The sequence below is a fragment of the Trichosurus vulpecula genome, chromosome 1 (assembly GCF_011100635.1).
Source record: "Trichosurus vulpecula isolate mTriVul1 chromosome 1, mTriVul1.pri, whole genome shotgun sequence".
Lineage (NCBI taxonomy): Eukaryota > Metazoa > Chordata > Mammalia > Diprotodontia > Phalangeridae > Trichosurus > Trichosurus vulpecula.
In genome coordinates, this window is record NC_050573.1 from 259794538 (window position 1) to 259806996 (window position 12459).

The following is a 12459-nucleotide window of genomic DNA, read 5'->3' on the forward strand; positions in this document are numbered from 1 at the left end:
ATTCCCTAGGTATCTCAGATAGTTAAACATTTATTAAGAGGCCACCATGTGCCAGGCATTGTACTGGATATCTGACAGTCTAGAGCTGGACCTCAAAGGCCATCTACTCTAATTGTTAATTTTACAGAAGGGGAATCTGAATCCTAGAATGATTATGTGATCTATCCAACATTCCACAAAAAAGGATCAAAGAGAGGATTTGAATCCAAGGCCTTGAGTCAGCCAAGATTTCAACATTTTTGCTTATTTTAGAAAAAGTTTCTCAATTTCATATAACCAAAACTAGCTATTTATCTTTCATGTTTGCCTCTATCCCTGGTTTAATTCAATATTTTCCCCCGAGTTGGGAACAGTACCTAATCTCATTCACTACAAACTTTTTTTTTCATGATGTACTCTTTTATACTCAAGCTGTATGTATCCATGTTAAGCTTATTGGGGCATAAGGTACAAGATGCTGGACCAAGCCTAGTATCTGGCAATTTCCTCATTTTCTCAGGTCTTGTCAAACAGGGACTGCTTTCCTTATTATGTTCTCAGGGTGACTGAAGAAGTTATTGAGTTTGATTATTTTTATTATTTTAAATTTTTTTGTTTTCCCACCAATCAATATCTGTTTCTGTTTAATTTTCAGCTAGCATCAAAAGTTTGGATAATTACTGCTTTATAAAAGAATCTGAGATCTTAAAGTACCATTCTTTCTTCACTGCTGCTTTGCAGAATTGTGCTAGTGTTCATTTCTATTACTATTAATAATATGAAGCATGTTTTTATATGATTATTTACTGTAAGAACTTACAGACAAGTAGATTCTCTAACTTGGTGGTCCTAAGAGCTGCTATGTCTCTCCTACTGGCAGAGATCAAACAGATCTGCCTGAGGCAGTTTTAAGTTTTTTTTCTCAGAACTTAAGAGTGCAAGGCAATCATTTAATGAATGCTTGCTGACTATTGTTCTCCACATTGCCTACATTTGCATTGAAATTATTGAGTATTAAAGAAGAATTGATTTAATTTGGAGCATTTCATCAAATTCAGGGTACAATTTCTCCCTCTCATCCTCTGCAACAGATGCTGGTCCAACTATTTTTACCCTGATCTTCCTGCAAATGCTTACATTGAGCAAGCATTACAAAATCACCAAATATATACTGAAATTGTATTTCTTGTTGCTTTTAGATGAATGATAAAATCAACTCCGCTAACTCCTTTATTTGCCTCTCCAAAGAACACCTGTGAGGTATCCTTTCCATTGAGCTTAACTCAGCATCTTTTAATCTTCTGGTTTCATTTATAGTGAGAACATCGGTGTTGTTTCAGGTACTCTAGGACTTTCAGTTCACTGAAGAAGGACCTCACATTACAGTAACAGCAGCTAAGTTAATTTTTGCAGACAATCTAAAAACTGTGGGATTCTTAGCACCATCTGTCTCATCTCCTCCTTTTCTAGTATTCTGCTATTATTACAGCAGAAGCAAGGAAAGACCACACAAAACCAAGGGCAATTTTGTACTTTGTTTCATGGGATGTCACAGCATTACCCACTGGTAGTGAGCCTCTCCATTCTTAGCTAGGTTGGTTCTTGGAAAGCACGCAGCCTCAGTGGCTGGGACCTGCCAGGGCTTGTGTTCCAAAAACAACTTCAAGAACCTAGTCATTTCTATACTGTGATTAAGCATCTGAAAAGGACTAAATGAACAATTTAGATTTAACATAAGAAAATAATTCCCTAATAGCGATAGCTGTGAACCATTACAATCGCTTTCTAAGAAAGGCTGTGGAATTTCTTTTGGTGGTCTCTGAAGAAAAGAGAAATTTTCATTTTGTTTAGGATGGTTTGAATATGTTGTTCCAATAGGCAAACAGGGCAGGAGAGGAAAGGATAGAATCTTCAAAGTCACTTTCAGCTCTAAAATTCTTCCATTTGAACATACAACTACCATAGAACTTATATAATTATAATTTAGCCTAAATTTTAAAGAAAAAATTATATAATTTCATGTTAATTATTGACAATTTTTTAAAGGCACAAAGAATTTTTTGAGTTTTGGTCCCTAATCCCTGATTAAAAATTTGTTTTAAGGAATAAATGATGCTAGGGCAATAAATGTGAATTTGGTTATCCCAAAGCCAATTTCTACTATTAAACTACAGATTAAATCCAAGGAGAAAATTTTAAACAAAGGGATTTGAGAGCTCTAAAATCTCAAACTAATGATCATAGCTTCTCCTTTTGAAAAAGGCATTTGCAATTGATTCATTTTACCTCATTATATTGTTTAGCAGCTTCAGAATAGTCACTTTTGGCTTCTGCTAATAATGCATTCTGTGTTACTTGCTTCGTTTTAATTTCACCACTGAAGATGCCACGAAGAACATCATACTCTCCTATAGACCTATATAACCTTAAAAAGACAAAAGCAAGAAAAGCACTTGAATATGTTTTTTAGGAACAAATACTATGGCACTGAAAATCTATTAAATCATCCAATAACTGATTAGCTTAAAAGAAAAAGTCATTGCTTACTTTTAATTAAGTAAAGTTAAAATTTATTACAATTCTGACATTACCATTAGTTTTTATTATGTTAGAATAATTTCATCCTTTTATGTGCCTCATACATAATTAAATTATTCTGAAACCATATCATTTCCAAATATACTTGGAATATATTTCCAAAATATATTATTTCTAGGTAAGACAGTCAGTAAGAAGATATCATGTATGTACAGATCTTTCACATTTATACATTTGTCAGCTTCTCATATTAAGATTTAGAAAACCAATTTAAAAAAAAAAACAACTACAGAATGGGGTGAGATATTACTACAGAGTGGATCATTTAGGTAGGTTTTTTGGTCTCTATACCCAATGAACAGCCTGACTTGGCTTATGGGGAAAGAAAAGCTAACATAATGTCAAGCTGCATTAAGTACAACGTCAAGAAAGAGAAAGGTAATAATTGAAGAAAGCAGATAGAAATGCTTACCCTAAAAATGAAGGATCTGGGGGAGCCATGATGGCAATTTTCATACACATGAAGAGTTATCATTGGAAGAGGGACTGACTTTGCTTGGCTCCAAAGGACCAATGAAAATACAATAGCCATAGTCTTTAGTTAGTGATGTCTCTGCCACAGAGAGAGGCTAATCACTGGGGATGCTGTAGGGGGGATTAGCCTACCAGGGAGTGACTTGGATCATTATGATTATATCATGTCATATCACAATAACACTTCTCATCTGGCAACCTCACCTCTCAGGAAGAAAGCTGAGAAACCCAAAGGAGGAAAAAATCTGAGCAATCACCAGAAAGTGTGCGCTAAATTAAAGCTGAGATCATAACTTGTAGCTTTTTAAAGATGGCAAAATAATTGTCCTCAAAATAGTCTGTGAAAGAGGTTGTACAAGTATTATCCCTATTTTACAGCTGGAGAAACTGAAGCCGAGTGGTTCAGGGACTCGTCCAGCATCACAAAGCTAGTAGGTGTGCGAGGGAGGATTTGAACACAGGCCTTCTGACGTCCAAGTGCAACCCTCTATCCGCTGTGCCACCTGCCTGTTGTACATAAATAGGTATATACAACCTGCAAATTACGGCTAAGAATGAGGAGATTTGGGTGTAAGTTCTATTTACTATCTACAAGATGTTTAATCTTTCTGGTTTACAGATTCTTCATCTGTGAAATGAGGACCCCATCTTCTCTACAGACTTCATATCATCACTACAAGAATACAGTAAAGTTATATATTGCATGTGGCAGCATTTAAAGAACAATAAAGTGTAATCTAAGGTATTTTTATGAGTTTAATAACAAAAGGTTAAATTAAGTTTAAAACACTGATTAAAAAACAAGAGTATAATACATTTTAGAAGGATTGCCATAAAAAACGATTGGTACTTAAAGAGGTAAACTTCAATTTATCTAGAACACACATACAAGTTCAAACATTTCATTTCCCAATGAGATTAAATTCTATTTACTTTTGGTGACCTGTGGGTACCAATTATGCTAAAGAAGAGAGCTAGACATCCCTGCTAAGATTTATGAAGGGTGGGACAAGCACCTGCAGGCCTTGTTCTCAGTCAATACTCACTTAGCAAGTTCAATCCATTTGATGACATCTGGAGAGAGCTGGGGTTTTCCCCGAATTCGTTTAGATGGTGGTTCTTCAGGAGCAAGATGAATCAGTGCTTTCTCAAGAAGGAGGATGCCTACTGGCTGCTGCAAGCTGGCGAGGCAACTGGTGCTCACAACGGAGGAGTCAAGGCTTAGGAGGTCTGAGCGCTGGTAACTCACTTCCTGTGAAGCCACAAACATTGAAATATTTAGCTCATGGCACTGCAATGATACCTTCTTGGGAGGACTACCTATTTTTATTAGATGTTAGAGAAAGTTTTCATCTAAGTAGCAGTAACACCATACACACCATGAGCTTTCATTAATAAGTTTTCCCCAAAAGTCCAGCTTTCTAGAAGAACATTTTTGTTTTTGTAATAGCAGAACTTCACTTAAAGCTCTCCACCCACTAAAGGAGCAGAACAGCAGAACCAAACATTTCTGCAGCTGCAGTATCTTTCCAGGTTTCTCGATTTTGTGCTAACATAAAAAGCAACTGAGAGCAATGAGAAGAAACAGAAGTATAAGCATTTTCAAAACCTCTAGTATCTTCTTCAACATCGTCTGACATAATATTTTTATATTTAATAATTTATTATTTTGTTATTTCATATATTTACATATTTAATAATATTACTTAAGGAATTTCTTTCTATTCCTACATTATTCCCAAGAACTTGACCGTATAACAACATTTCACTACAGCACTATAAGAATTATTTAACTGATATTTTTATTTCAAACTTGAATTTACAAGTTGACTATAGGCTATACTGATTAAAAACACACCAGACTAAAATACCTAAGTAATTTAATTCTAAATGCTTCTGAGATTACTTTGTATTGCTCAAAAATTTCTAACAGGAAAGAAAAAGCTTAAAATATAGGGTTCAATAAAAGAAAATTAAATAAAAAGTTTAAACCATTTTGAATCTATATAACACTTGTCATTAAAAAAAGAAATAATTTCATTAAATTCACAAAATTTCTGTGAAGTAGTAAAAGGAAAGCTACTAATTGCAATTACAGATTAGAAACCAAAGGATGAAATACTTATAGCTAGATTTATGTTAACCTAGGATGAATGTCTTTAAAGTATAATATTTTGCCCATTAGAAGTATTTGTATTTCTGAATGCACTATGCCCAGAAAAGTGATGTAGTGAAGAAAAATGCAGACACATTTACAAACTTGATGTATTGAGCCACTACAGACTTTTTTTTTCAGATACAGAACTGAATTCTCTTGAAATTCCTGGGGCCACTTGCTTTCAGTATCAAGTGGAAAAAGAATGAATTCATTTGAAATCTCTAAATGTGTGATCTAGAGAGTTGATATTAAAGTAACCAAGTAGGTTTAGGACAGAGAGAAAGAAGCAACACGTACAAGAATACATATAGCAAGCTTTTGTTGAGAGGTAACATGGTATAGTTGCTAGAGCTGGCTGTCAAGCCAGGAAGTCCTGAGTTCAAGATCTACCTTTAACATTGACTAGTTGTGTGAAGCTGGGCAAAACGTTTAACCTGTCACTACTGCTGGCAACTCTTAGGATTGTAAATTGCAGAGAAAATGCCAAACTGTAGGGCAGAGGGAATTCCTCTACCTGGGAATTCCTTATACCAGTGAAATCACATGTCCAATCCCCATCCCTAAAGAACCCTAACTAAATCACTAGACTTCATCTGTAAAGGAAGACAAATGGACTAGACAGCTTATAAGGCCCTGGAAACTTTAAATATACAGTCTTGCATGTGAACAACAGAGATACCCATCAATGGGGAAATGGCAGAATTGAGGCATATGAATATAACGGAATTTTATCGTATCACAGAAATAAGAAATAGGACAGATTCAGAGAGCTCTGGAAAGATCTATACGAACTGATAACCACAATGATAATATGAGAGGACACAACTCTGAAAGACCTCAGAACCCAGCAAATAATTATGACTTCACAAAACTCAGGCTGAAAAATACTTCCCACCTCCTGGCGGAGGCAAAGGACTAGAGATAAATTGGCTGGCGTGTTTTGTTTGACTATATATGTGTTACAAGGGAGATTTATACTTGACATTAAAGGAAGGAAGTTTAAGTCTATTGATAGAGATGGGGGGAAAGATCAATAAAACATTTAAAATGAACAGAAGAAAAAAAAGCAGAACGTGACACAAATGGCTAATTTTTTACTATCTTGTGAAATGACATATATTTCTTAAAAAAACAATGAACATAAACACAAGTTCACCATTTCTTATATAATCTTCTTCCCTAAGTGAAGTGGTGGGTAGAACACTGGAATTGAAGTAAAGGAAGACATGAATTTGACTCCTACCTCAGACACTTAAACTAGCTTAACTAGCTAACCTCAGTTTATCAACTGTAATATGGGGATAATCATAGCACCTGTATCATAGCACCTGTTGTTGTGAGGCTCAAATGAAATTAAAGCACTATACAGACGCCAAGTTATTATTCCCTGTTTTTCTCTGTATATTAATTTTTTATGTTAATGATTACATAATCAGAAAGAAAATTTGATTTTTTTCAAAATTCAGGTAATTCGCTTGCCACATGAGACACGAACCTAGGTGACTTACTCAGGAACGCGTAACATTATCTTAAATACACTACCTGTTTAAAACGAACAAACAAAAAGAAATTGATTCCTATTTGACTAACTTAGAATTGGGGCAATACCACAGAAATTATATGACTGATATAATCCATTACAACAGTTTTCCTATTTTTCAGAGATAAGCACCATTCTCAAACAGCATGACAAATTTTCATTTATTCACAAATTCCTAATCAGAAGTATCTAAGTTTACAAAGATTCACCTTAAAAAAGAAAATAAAGACTAAAAGTTTAATTGAAATATCATGAATATACTTAATTCAATCTTGACTACGTCATTTGAAAAATGCAAGTAAGAAAAACTCCTCAACATTTGGTCTTCCTGTGATTCTTCATGGTGTGGAGGTTAGCTTATGCTCTCAAAGGTCCTGGCATCAGGGCAAAAATGTTGGCAGGTTCTACCAGCTGGAGAGGCCTCAAGCAGGGGCTGGCAATAGGTCTGTTCTCTAAGGACCACCCTAAGTAAATTCAGAGAGGGTCAGCACTAGGATGGGCACAGGGCAATATATTTTTACACCATAGTAACTGTGGAAAACCAACTAGATCATTTAACTAAGTTATGGAGAGACTGTCTTCTGAGATCACAGAGGGATTTGTATAGTCCTATAACAGCAACCTGGAATTGAAGTAAGAATTAAGAAAATGATATGGAATATATGAGAAATGGAAAACTACAGTGAGACAGTGGCTGATCCCAGGAATCCCAAGAAATTGACAAGATGTATTTTTTCTTTAAACTTAGCATGGGTGACAAGATACACACAAAAAAGGATTCTACCTAAAGTAGGTATGTCATTATATATCACAACTGTGAGAAGGGTACAAGAAACTAATGTAGTATATCATTTCAACTTACAAAAAACATACAAAACAGGATAACAAAAAGTATATTCTCTCAGAAGTTAGGGCTTTCTTATTACTTTTTTACTTCGTACAACACTTTTAAGACAAAGTGTTATTCAAGTTCTATTTACATGACTAATTCTTAAGGGTCATGACCATGTATTGGGTCCTCATGAAGGTCTTGATTTTTTCATTAGAACTTAAAAACAGGCTGAAGTAAAAGATCACTATGTAGAGAAGTTAGCAAAATTCCATGTTCTGAATGGTAAAAGTATTGATATTTTTTAACCTAAAATGACAAAGATTACAATTTGCATAAATTCTAAATTAAAACGTCCAGGAAATTACGGAATAAAAAGCTCACTCTAGCGCAACCAAATTTCTAAAATGATTTCAGCATAAGACCAAAGCAAACAGGTTTATGATGAAGTCCTAGTCACTGTCTCATGTGTCCATTACCTTTGCAAAGGCAAAACAAACTGAACATTTGTAATATGTTACAGGCCTAGAGTCTTCCTTATTTACTCTTAGAGCAGCACTTTTGAGACAAAGGCTGAAGTTACTCTGTATCACATTAAACACAAGGAAGGAAAAAGGGGCTCTGTGATATTTTTACCTGGATACCGGAGATGAAAGGTGGAAAGAACAACATGGTGCTACTTAGGAAATAGTTGAAGTCTAGAAGCAGCTGCTCAGTGATGCTTCTTTTCTCCGATGCGCTCTTAAATTTATCCACCTCTTTTAAAATTCCAATAAACAAGCTGCCAAAGAGCTGCTTTGCAAGGGTTGGGTCTCGCTAAAAAGCAGAACAAACCAGGCATAAACAAACCAAAGGGACATGTTGCCAACAGTGCTGTAATGAGTTTCACTGAGAAACTGTCTTGCAAACTTACCTTCTCTCAAATCTATTTTAAAAGTTAAAAAAACTAAGTTACTTTATATTTCTATCCATTGACTTAAATTTATACAGACACTAGTATTGTGATAAATATTAAAGCAATGTTAGATACAAGTTTTTATTTTATAATATGAAACTTTACTGATCAGCAGTGCTGTCATTAGGAGTAGGAGGAAAAAAGCAGCTATCTATTGAATGACACAAGGACTATTTTATACTTCTAACATGCTTTTCATAAATGCATAAATTGTAATGAGTGATTTCACTCTCCACAGCACACAGATATTCATTTTGTGTAAATCAAGTCATATGAAGTACAGTGAGGGCCCAGTGCCTCTGGTGGGCAATAACACACAGCTTCCTATTCTTAGTTTATTTCCAGATGTTTGTGCAAACGGAATGTTTTAGAATTACTGACAGAGTTACTATACATATACTTTTACATAAAACTCTCACTGGAGAGCTGAACACCAGCCAGATCGTTTAAAAACAAAAGAATTAAATTTACGACTAGTTTTCATTCCATTCTTTAGAGCTGCTCTCTCCATCTTTTCTCCATTCCTTAGAGCTGCTCAAAAAACTTGGGAAAGGAAAACAGATGGTGAAAATTTAAGTTCCATGAATGAAAATTCTCAATTACATAGAATTTTCAATTTCAAAAAAGAAATCAATTCAATAACCTTCAAAAAACGTACACGAAGTAATGACAGGGCAGTTACTAATCCTACTTTACAAATCAAAACTCAAAACACAGGAAGCATAGGTTATTTCTCATGCTTGGAAGGTCCTCTTTGCTCCTCTCCACTGGGGGGCTCCTTATCTTCTTGCACTCAGATACCTCCTCCAACCAGGCTTCTCTCATCCTCCCTATTATTAGTCCTATTTCTCTCCTCAAATTACCTTGCATCCCCCTATCTGTGTACTTCTTGTATCTTCCCAGGAGTTCCTTGAAGGCAAGAAAACCTTTCCTGCTACCCACAAATGAAAGTGGTGACCTGCCTCCCAATCTTATCTTTTATTTAATTACTTGGCATATACTGTATTTGTATTTATTCACTTTACTTTTATGCTATATCTATATCTATCTGCAAATACATACATGTATGCACACACGTAAGTATTCATTGTCTCCCCTATGAGAACATAAACTAATTATGCGAAGAGACTGTTTCATCCTCTATAGTTATCTTCCCAGCACCCAGTCCAGTGTCTAGCACATGGGAGGTATGTAATACATCTTTAATGATTGGAGTGAAGAGGATATAGGAAGGAAATGATAACTGTTGGATGTGTTCAAGTGCTATAAGAGCAGGGATTATAGTTGGTCTGCTTGGTCCCAGAGGGTAAAACTAGAAACAGTGCACCCAAGGTACAAAAAAAGTAAATCTAGACTTGATACTAACTGGGAAGATACTATTAACAGAGACTGGCCAAAGGTAGATCAGGCTGCCTTATAAGTAGAAAAGGTTTCTTCTAGCACTGGGTTTTTAAACAGAGGCTTAAGGAAGATGGACTAAGACCTCTTTCAATTCTGAGGTTCTTTGTTTCTGTAAATTAATGGCCTAACATAATTTTCTTTGGTTCAGTGTTAAGGGAGGTATTAGAGAAAAGAAGGCTAAGGAGTTAGCACAGTGGAGTGGATAGAGCACTAAACTTAGAGACACAAGAACCAAGTTCAAGCTCTGCTAGTATCTGTGTGACGTGACCTTGGTAACAAGTCTTGCCAAGCATTTGCATCTTGGCAAGCATTTCTGCGTCTCTCTTTCCTTCATTTGTAAAATGAACTGGTTGGACTATGATCTCCAAGGTACTTTCTAGCTCCACATCTGTAGTCCTATGATTTAATGGTAAGGGAAAGGAAGGAAACAGACCTGTATATGCAAGATTCTGATACTACTGAAACAATGCCCAATAAAACCAATGAAATTTTAAAAAAATAACAGATGCAAATTTTTGAACCATTTGAGAAATATCCTGATTCTTAGCACTTGAAATACAAACTACAAAAACTTTCCTGTCCAATTTTCTGTAGTCTCTAAAATAATTTCTTCTAAATATTTACTAATAGAGCCCCAAACACATGCAAAACACACTTGATATTATTTACAGTTAGTAAATATGAAGTTAAGGTAGTGCAAACCTGGGCCACAGCTTGCAGAGGATTGATTAAACTGCTATATTCAATCTGAATGTCAGGCAAATCTCCTCGACGATAACTTCTGTACAAAGTAACCTGAGCATCATGCTTCATTTTCAACTCATTTTTCATCTCCTGCATAATTAAGACCCCCCAAAAGAAAAAAATTTCAAGAAAATAAAATCAATTGAAGAGACAATTTAAAAAAAAAGCCCTTCTATTCTGTTAAAAAAAGAAAGTGTTAATGCAGGCAAAGATAAAATAGTTTCATAAAGCAACTGAAGATACGAAGTTTCAAAGGAAAGTTTTTTGTCTTTGCCTCTGTATGCTTCTGTACTTCTACAGCATCTGTGATTTCATTTATGGTACCTTAACAGAAGGCTTAAATGATTTGCACCCAAACAGAGTATCTGCCTGCAACATATAAATCCTTTCTAGTGTTGTAGGGCTAATCAAAGCTTATGTCCCTCTTCAAGAACCCACGGTTACAGATTTTAAAAACATATTCTTCATACTTCTCAGTCTTAATTGCATTATTTCATTACAAGGATGTACCAATTTAATGACTCCCCTATAATTTATACATGTAGTTTGCTTGCAATGAAAAATAAGGCTACCTTTGAAATGGTTGTTCTTTGTTAGCACTTTCAGGGCATATTCACGACAGGAGGGATGGATCAAAGGATTAGTAAATTAAGTATATCGCTATTTTGTAATTTAAAAATGTGTATTATGGGATTATTGGCTAAAAGGAACCTATGAGTTTCCATTTCACCAGAAATAAATGAGTTTATCTGCTTCCCCCCACTCAATTTGATGAATATAAAGTGGTACATCAAAGTTATTTTAACTTGCATCTCTTTAATTAGATAGGTAAAAAAATTTTTTTCCCCCAATTTCAAAGATTTTTCTTTCCTCTTTTGAAAATTTCTTGTGCAAATCCTTTTGCAGTTTATCCACTGTGGACTGGGAGTTATCTTTTTAAATCTTCAGCAACTCCATATACATATATATATATATATATATATATATATATATATATATATATATATATATATATATATATATATATATATATGTGTGTGTGTGTGTGTGTGTGTGTGTGTGTGTGTATTGGATGTTAGCTTTATCTGTTGCATGTCACATATAATTTTTCTTTTACATTTCAATTATATTTCTGTGGTACATAAAATTTTAAAATATAATCAAGCACATTTATCTTGTCCTAAAATAATCCCTCTTATTTAGCTATTTTCTCTCCTTCAGATAAATATATTACTCCACCTTTACCTCTCAAATTACTCTGTAAGATAACTTTGCATTAATGCTTAAATGTTATATTCTCCTAGAAGAAAATAATTTCCCCTTGTCTTTATGTCATTAGCACCAAGACAGCAACAGACATCGTATGTGCTAAACATTTGATGAACTGAGTTGCTCTAGTTTTTGTCTTCTCTAGGTTTGTCAAACGCTAACCATCTGTGCATGTCTCCCCAGATCAAGAACCGTAACTCTATTTGTTTCATTAATCTATTTCTTTATTTTTACCAAAAGTTACTTCCACACCATTATGACACTTAAAAGTAGAACAATGGTAGAATAAGTCTGCTTCTGGAATTCAAAAGAAATTACAACCATTACATATCAAGATAAAAAAAAGTCAACGTTTGTTCTGAAGCCATTTCAGTATTCATTGTTAAAGAAAGACTGTGGTAAGGAAGACAAAGTCAAGTTTTGGCTGGGAAGGTACTGTGGTCTTCAATTTGGGCAAGAAACACTAAAATCGAAGAAAAGCATCATCTAACTAGTCCACACACTTGGATTTG

At 34.7% G+C, this 12459-nt stretch overlaps 1 protein-coding gene across 1 annotated transcript in view; it reads right to left on the minus strand.

The window, feature by feature from the left end:
* PRKDC (protein kinase, DNA-activated, catalytic subunit) overlaps positions 1-12459 on the minus strand; it is a 167295-nt gene that overhangs the window by 39273 nt on the left and 115563 nt on the right. Inside the window, exons 61-64 of the mRNA XM_036737168.1 lie at positions 10637-10768; positions 8215-8394; positions 4098-4303; positions 2266-2404 (exon numbers count right to left, since the gene is read on the minus strand). Of these exons, the coding sequence (XP_036593063.1) occupies positions 2266-2404; positions 4098-4303; positions 8215-8394; positions 10637-10768 (657 nt within the window). The remainder of the gene's footprint in view (positions 1-2265; positions 2405-4097; positions 4304-8214; positions 8395-10636; positions 10769-12459) is intronic.